Here is an 8795-nt window from a genome sequence, read left to right as displayed (position 1 = left end):
GAGGAGCAGGAAGGCTGACGTTTCGGGTCTAGACCCTTTTTCAGAAATGGGGGAGGGGAAGGGGGTTCTGAAATAAATAGGGAGAGAGTGGGAGGCGGATAGAAGATGGATAGAGGAGAAGATAGGTGGAGAGGAGACAGACAGGTCAAAGGGGCGGGGATGGAGCCAGTAAAGGTGAGTGTAGATGGGGAGTTAGGGAAGGGATAGACTGTGCTCCCTTGGGAATAGCTGCTACCACATCTCACTCAGACACATTATCACTGGTGATGTGTTTCAGACCCCTCAGGAAACTGTACGTTACAATGTCAAGCTACCGAGAGTGATGGCAGAAGCTCTGACATTTCTTGCGTGACACAGTTGCCAGGAATATCTCCAACAGGTGTTGCAAGGATTCACTTCATCTGTTTGGCCACTTCACAAATGTACCATCCTTAACCATCAAGCGGGAATGTTGGGGTAAGGACCTAAGACCCTGGAACAACTTTGCAATGATGTCACGGAGCTGTCCTTTGAACAGAAATAGCAGAGTGGGTGGAGTTTGAACTCTCTAGAAAGAGTTAAGTTTGAAAACTCAACAATGCCCGCTCAAAACAAACCCCTCTGATGCTGCCTGGCCTGCTGTGTCCCCCCAGCTCCACACTGTTGTCTCTAGGTTTGAAAACTTACTTTGTAAGGCTCTATTTAGTATCAATGCATCATAAATAGTGTTACTTTGAAGTCTAGGACTGACTTTGCCTCCTCCTCAGTGTGACTTGAGCCAACCTTGTAGTGTGGCATTAAACCACACAATAAAAGTGGGAATCCAATAAAAAAAGGGGTATTTTTGCCGAAACAATGAGATCTTCAGGTCTCGCATTTCACAAATGCCAATGGGATTGGCATGTCCCCTCATTGACAATGCTGGTTTTGGAATTCGGGGAACTGGATATTGGAATTGCGTCGATATTTGCAAACCACACTCTGGAACAGTTGGGTACTCATTGATTAAAGCCCATGTGCCAGTGGGAAAGGGGGATAGAATTTCTGAGAGTATTTTAAATTCTGATTTCCAGAGAGCACTGATGCCCTCTGTATAGTACAGTAGGGAGACATAATCAATATAAATCTAAAACTCATTGATTAGCTTGGCTTGCATCTAGTTCTCACCAATAAAATTAAATGATGTTAAAATGGCGAATATTAGTTTGTAAAGCAGTTGGTCCAAACTGAAAATCTGCCTTAAAAAAGCAGACGTCATTTCCTCTGCTATGTGCCAGAGATTTCCCTCTGTAACTATAGAGCCAGTGCTTTAAACTTTCTGCAGGGAGGCGAAAGTTTGTTGTGGGACACGTGCAAATGAGAGGAAAGCAGGAGCGATGTTCCCCCGGCTTGGCTGATTTTCCTGCATTCTGAGTCTCCCCCAACTCTCTCTCACACACACACACGTACATATTCCCACCTTGAAAGAAATGGTCGGTGGAGATGGGACTGTGCCTGGGATCCGAGAGTACTGCCGAGGAGCGACAGGCCCGGCTCCGCAGTGAAAAGATTGACCGTGTACTCTGTGAATATGCCAAGCAGGAGCAGAACGTGGTGAAAATTCTGCTGCTGGGTCAGTAACAGATTTTAGTCTCTTTATTTCTACTCGAGTTGTGACTCAGAGAGGGGTTCACCTGAGCTGGTTACCCGGCTGTTTCTTAATTATCAAGTTACAGCTTTTTTCCCTCTCTCTCTCCTCACAGATTATGATGAGAGTTGCCTAAAATGTTTAATGAAGTTTTCTCCCCTTCAGAACAAAAGTAGAAATCTTCTTGTTAGCTGCTTGTTCAGATTGGGCTTTTTTTTTCCACCCAGCGTGTAGATGCGAGTTATCTCCCTGTGTTTAAATAACAGTCTGTGCTCCTCTTGAGCCAGTTACTGGCGTGGGGTAGCTCCAATCAGTGGATATGTTCCAGTGGAGTCTTCCTGTGCGTTCCTTTTGACAAATATCCCTTATTTTTTAAAAAGAAAAGTCGATAAACGTTGTTTCTTTCGTTTAAGACCTAAACTGTATCAGTTTTGTAAAACCAGATTGTGTAGACTCGTTTTTCTAAAAATAAGAACGGTAAATAACGAGACCCTTTGTCTGTCCCAATTAAACACGGACCAAACTGTCTAAAGAGCGTGACTCCTCACGCTATGTCAGGCTGAAAGGAGAAATTTTTTGAGTCCTTCTCTAACCACTGCGCATAACTACTTATTTCGAATGACTATTTTAATCCCATTGGCTGTGCGTGATGATAAACAGCCTAGACAATAAAGCTTGCATTCAATATGCTAAAAATTGGCCAAAACTAAAATGGGTGGGAAAAATTAAAATGGCTTTGTCTAGTAAGTTTCTGTTAGACGTTCTAATTGGTTTAAAGAAATTAAACAGTAAATAGATCAAAGAAATAAAATGTAAACCAGTGATGTGGAAGGAAAGGTGGAGGACCTGAATTTATGAGATTGTGTTTATTTTTAACATTTTACAACTCTTTTTCTTTTTGTGTGTATTTGACTATTGTCCTCTGATTGTCAGAGATAAAGCTTTTCCTAATCCTGACAAACAGAAATTGCTGGAGAAACTCAGCAGGTCTGGCAGCATCTGTGGAGAGGGAAGAACAAAGAGTTAACATTTCGAGTCCGGTGACCCTGTTTCCCTCTCCACAGATGCTGCCAGACCTGCTGAGTTTCAGCAGCAATTTCTGTTTTCATTTCAGATCTCCAGAATCCGCTGTTCTTTGTTTTTATTTTCCTAATCCTATCGCCTGAGCAGGTTGTATTTTTGGTGAGCACTTATCACATGTTGGCAATTGTAGTGATTAAACAGAGACCCATCACACCTGCACGTTCAGTGGCTTGCTGTCGTACTGGAAGAGGCAACTGTATTGTTCGCTAATTACAGACAAGCAACGTCTTCGATTTGTTCCCCATTCTGTGTTGAGTCAGGCCATCTCAGATGAGCCATTAGACCTGGAACAGTTGTCATGTTGGGGAGCTTTCATCTTTTTGATTATAACACCTCCTGCAACATGTACAATGTCAGGTATGGGCACAAACATCCTGTGTCGTGCTGCCTATGTGTGGCCAAATAGTCAGTGGTTAGGTTAATGCCTGAGGAGTGGGCACAATGGTTGAGTTGCTAGAAGGTTTCAAGAACAGGCAGAACCTGACTTTGAATGTTGCCCGCACTTGCATTGCAACTTCTCTCTTTCTGTCTCTCCAGAATCTTGGAGACTGACCCTGCCTGAAGTTCAGTAATATCTTTAAGAAAACCTGTGATCTAGTGGCTTTCTGTATTCTCTTTCTTCCTCAGAGCTTCTCCCTGTGTTATCATCAATCACATGGACTTTGTATCCAGGTGGAAATGTTTGCTCCAACTCCTCTCTAAAATTAAGTGGACTGTTTAAAGTGTAACTATTCACAAAATCTAATGTTCTTAACACCTCTGTAGCACTTGCACAGCTGCTCAGACTGACCTTTACAGGTGAGAGTATCTTGTACTTCTTTCCAAGTCAGGCAACCTGCCCCCTCCCCCACCAACTTTAACTGTTACAAACCAAACCCTCAGGCTCACTGTCAGCAGAATTCAGAAAATGTCACACGATTCCTCCATTCATCAATTTTACTCTTAAAAACTGTTTTACAAATGAGAGATTTTTAAAATTAAATGTTGACAACTGTCAGGCTCCTTAAAAATAAATCTGCTGTGGAACCTAGGAGTTGTCTTTTCCCAAATGAACCAGTAATTTGTGAGGTTTTAATTTTAAGAAAACAAGGGATATTGCAACAAACTAAAGCAGATGTTGCTGGAGAAACTCAATCGATCTAGCAGCATCTGTAAAGAGAAAACGGCTAATATTTCAAATCCAAAACTGAACGCAACTAGGTAAAGGTGATATGTAGGGACAACAAGATGCAGGGCTGGATGAACACAGCAGGCCAAGCAGCATCATAGGAGCAGAGAGGCTGACGTTTCGGGCCTAGACCCTTCATGATATATATGCTGATGATGAGGTGGGGGAGGTTGTGAGCTGGGGGTTTGAAAGGAGTGAGTAATAAATCGAGAGAAAGCTCAGAGAGAGAAGAAGGGTAGGCAGACAAAGGGATTGTTGATGGTAAGTCAGGGAAGAAGAGAAGCTGGAGAGCTAATAATGGGGACTGTGAGTTTTTGTAAATGGGTTAGCTGTACTGAAAGCAGCCCATTGAGTGACAGGACCTGGAATGTGGGGATAGGTAATAGACATGGAAGGAGGTGTTCATGCTGTAAAATTGTTAAACTTAATGTTGAGTCCTGAAGTCTGTCATGTCCCAAGGTGTTGTTCGTCTAGCTTGTATTGAGCCTCGCTGGAGCACTGCAGCAGGCCTGTGGTGGGCTGTTGCGAATGATGACTGATCAGGATTGAGGGCTGGCTCCTGTGTCATGATCTTGTGTTCTGCATTCCAGGTGCAGCAGAGAGTGGGAAGAGTACATTGGTAAAACAAATGAAGATTATTCATAGTCATGGTTTCACTGAAGAAGAACTTATAAGTTTCAAGGTAACCTTTTCAAAACGTTTAATTGTTAAGCAAATGAACTTATGACCAAAGAGGAGGAGTGAGCCATTCGGCCCCTGAAGCATGCTCTGCCATTCAATCAGATTATGTCTGATTTAATTGTAGCCACGGTTCGCATTCCCAGCTACCCTGGTAACCTTTCACCCCTTGCTTATCCACTTTTGCTTTAAAAATATTGAAAGACTCTGCTTCCACTACCTTTTTCAGGAAGAGAGGCCCAAAGCTGATTTTTTTTTAAATCAGCAAGATTAAAGGGATACTGTCTCACATATATTGTTAGTCCCCTGCCTTTCTACAGTGCTCCTGTTTTTTTCGGAACCAGTTCACTTAGCATTAAAACCTGGGGTGGTTATCATTCTTATGTAATACTTAATGCTTTTTAAGTTGGTTATGTCTGATTAAAGCAATAAAGTCACTCCCCTAGGATCACAGATAATAAAATTTGAGTGAAACTTATACATTAGGCTTTATGCTAATTATTAGTTCTACAGTTCACTATACAAGTTTGCAATGAGATGGAAAAAATACCTGTCAGCTGATTACTGAATGGCATTGGATGTTTCTGACAAGTAGGCTGATGTTCTCATTACCTTTCAAAGGATGGGTGTAGGGAATTTAATATACCAGTGATGTCTGTGATTGGTTTGTGCAAAACTTCCATTTCCAAATAGAAGCTTATGCAATGGACAGAGCAGGGAAGAACCCCTGGTTTATTGCATTGCACAAACTTTCTTGTCTGTCTACTTAATGTGTCACAGAAGAGGCAATCCCTGTATTTCAACTGTTTTAATGCTTGGATTAGGGGAATGAATCATTGTTCACTCGGGAGTGGAACAAGGTTGTGGCTTGTCCTCTATACTGTGAAGCAGAGACTTAATAGTTTTGTTGATTTTCATTGGTAGGTTCTCCAAGTCTGTTTTTACATCATTTGACATTGCTTCTTCATGCCTTGTATTTGAAAACTGGCAGTTTGCTTCTTGTTGTTGAACTCAGTCTATACTTTTATTGAAAGCTGGTAGTGGGTGTGAAAGTGAATAAATGGGCATGTTGCTGTTCCTATAAATCATGGAGCTGCATCAATGAATTTCACCCAATTTAGTTGGCGCGCCTCCTATGTGCTGCTTCATCTCCTCAGCAATCACTCACACTCGGGATGTTGTGCAGCTTCCTACCGTTGTTGGAATGTTATGGGGTCTTTCGTCTACACTAAGTGACCAGAATTCCCTCTCCTTTTTAAATTGCAAACTCCTCTACCCACCCACCTCCTCTATGCCCCCATCTGAGGAGGAAACCATGACCATATGTTACGTTTAATTTATTGTTTTAATGACAGTGTCACTCACTTACCTTTTTGTACGTAGAAAAGTTTCTCTGTGACCTCACTCGTCTGAGTGAGCTCTTGGGCTATCACCATTAATGACTTGGCTCAACGAATGGAGTTCTGTATCCAGATTTTCAAATGACACTGAGTTAAAGCCACAGTAGGTTACTGAGGGATGTAGAATAAGTGAATGGACCCAGTTGCAGTAGGGTTTAATATTCAATATGTTGAATTGTAATGTCTCCCATTATAGATCTGACAATGCCAAATTGGAATTTTTACTTCGTGCTATGAGACTAGCAGGTTTGTAGGGGTAAAGAGATTTGGGTATTCATGTATGCAAACAAAAAAGTGAACTGTGCAAAAATACTAATGGAACATTGGGCTTTATCTAGAGGTGATTGTCCGCCTCCTTGTTGTGTAGGTAAATATCTGTCAGGATTTTGTTTTAAAAGATGTTAAAGAACCTTTAAGGAATATCTTTCAGCAACAAAAGTTTAGTTATCAGTTTAACTTCAGGAGTCCATGCTTGAAAGAGAGAAATTGTGAACATCCACTCCGAACTTTTTAATTGACTTGAATGTCTGCCCGAGATCAAAACGAATAATCTCTCCTTGGGAAGATCTAGCAATTACAGCACATGGTCTTAAAGAATACTGAGAAACAGAATACTGCTCCCCTTGGGTATCTCAATTCTCTCGTCTACTGTGAGCAATCCTGATCAATATTTACCCACTACCCAGATTACCTGGTCATTATCTCACTGCTGTTTGGGGGATCTTGCTGTGAATATTTGGGCTGCTGCATTTTCTCCATTCTCTCCCTATGTGTCAGATAAGTCTTTTTTTTTAAGAAAATCATGCCCTCTGTTAGATTTTTTAAAAATGAATAATGGGTTAAAAGATTATGAAGAGCGGGCAGGGAAGTGGACTTGAGGCAGAGATGAGATCAGCAGTGATTGTTTTGAATGACTCAGTAGACTCGAGGGGCTGAATGGCCTATTCCTGCTCCCAATTCTTATGTTCTGACTCTCCACTACTGCTGTGGACAAAGCTGGCTGCATTGGTCTGGCCATGGGATCGCAAATCAACAAACCAGAAACAAAGTTGTTTTTAATCCCTGGCCTGCTATAGTAGGTTTGAGAATTCCCCGTGATTTCTGGCTGTCTGATTTGGTGTGTTAATGAGCCAGGTTGGGGGAATGGGGGGTGGAGGGGTTGGGGTGGTTTCAGTGGCTAATTTGCTGCTTTGAAATGTTTTGTGAGCTTCTAAAGGGAAGTGATTCGATCATCACTGATGGAGCTACTTCATTCAGTATGTAATTCCATTGAATTTTGGGACAGAAAGACAGATGGTTTGACCTAATCAGCCTCTATCATTGTTGATGCTCTCCAACAGCCTTCTCCACTCTGCTTCACCTTCCCTTTACCAGCTTCTCTGCTTTCCTTTTCCCCCAGCCTTAAATGTATTTATACTGTTCACCTCACCTGCCCGCAATGTAATGGCATCCACATTCTTGCCAATCTCTGCGTAACGAAGATTTTCCTCTTGAATTCCCTATTCCCTGCCATTACTTTGCTCTTTTGGGATGAAATCAGGGAAATGGCTTTTCACTATCTACATTATCTCTGTGATAATAATTCCTCTCCTTCTCCCGTCTCTGCCTTCACTATCTCCCACCTTTACGCCTCACCACCAAACCGCACCCCCCCAACTCTGATCTGTGAGGGTCGGATCTTTCAGTGAGAGTGAATAAGTTTTTTTTCATTTGCTTTTGCACCAGGATTAATATCCTTTCTGTTCAGTGTGGAAATCAGGCTGTATGGCACTGATTCTGCTGTAGATAGTCAATATGAATGGAAATGGATTTGTGACTGGGAGTAGTCCTGAACTGTGTATGGAACAGCAGACAGTCAGAGACTTGAGAGGATTAAGGGCCATAACTTGGTAGCTATACCTATCAACTGCTCATGGATCGAACCACAAAGTTCACATCATCTCCTGACTTTATTATTCTCCCTGTGTGTAAGTGTGTGTGTGTGTGTGTGTGTGTCTCTCTCTCTCACTACCTGCTTCTGCGTGCGTGTGTGTGTGTGTGTATGTGTGTGCCTGCCTCTACCTCCAACTGTCAATTCTCAACACGCCCATCCCACTGTACCTGCATCCCTTGACTGACTGTGTCTGACACTAATTCCTGCCACACTTCCCACACACCCCAACATACTCCCCTTGACAACCACACAAAAAAACAAGAGGCTCTTTAACTATGTGCTAAGCAAGTATTAGTCAGAATTTTTTTTTTCTGATGAAGGGTCTAGGCCCGAAACGTCAGCCTTCCTGCTCCAATGATGCTGCTTGGCCTGCTGTGTTCATCCAGCTCTACACCTTATTATCTCTTATATTAGTCAGAATGTGATGGTTTATTTGTGGTATTGAGGAACTTATTCAGCAGCATTCCAAATCATTTTAACCTTCTGACTTTCATCTGTTTCCACTCCTCCTGCCTTGCACAAAGCTATATCAATTGAATTATTTCAGCAATATTGAACTGGCAACTTTGTTTCAAAAGTGATAATAAATACAGTTCATCACGCCTACACGTCTCTGAGGAACGATTACTGGAAACTAAACTTGAAACTGAGCTGCAAATGGAGATATGAGGATACGTGGCGCCCAGCTTGGCTTAAGGGCTAGATCTACAGTGGGAGAGAGAAAGGTCATGAGGTGGAGAGGTTTAGAGGGACATTTAGAAGGAGAGGTACTGTGAGCGTGGGCCAAACACCTGAGGGTACAGCCTTTGTTAATGCATTGGAAGCAGTTCAGAGAAGGTCTACTAGGCTGTATCTGGAATAATCTGGAACAAGAACAGAAGTTGCTGGAAAAGCTCAGCGGGTCTGGCAGCACCTGTGAAGGAAAAA

General features: G+C 42.3%; 1 protein-coding gene across 1 annotated transcript in view; it reads left to right on the top strand.

Annotated features, from left to right (window-relative positions):
* The first annotated feature begins 1237 nt into the window (after nucleotides 1-1237).
* The window catches only part of gnav1 (guanine nucleotide binding protein (G protein) alpha v1), a 116288-nt gene continuing 108730 nt past the window's right edge, over nucleotides 1238-8795 (top strand). Inside the window, exons 1-2 of the mRNA XM_048611058.1 lie at nucleotides 1238-1591; nucleotides 4448-4539. Coding sequence (XP_048467015.1) covers nucleotides 1462-1591; nucleotides 4448-4539 — 222 coding nt within the window. The 5' untranslated portion in view covers nucleotides 1238-1461. The remainder of the gene's footprint in view (nucleotides 1592-4447; nucleotides 4540-8795) is intronic.

This window comes from Rhincodon typus, chromosome 23 (genome assembly GCF_021869965.1).
Source record: "Rhincodon typus isolate 14 chromosome 23, sRhiTyp1.1, whole genome shotgun sequence".
Lineage (NCBI taxonomy): Eukaryota > Metazoa > Chordata > Chondrichthyes > Orectolobiformes > Rhincodontidae > Rhincodon > Rhincodon typus.
Note: the sequence above shows the minus strand (reverse complement) of the source record. Positions and strands in the feature narration are given on the sequence as shown.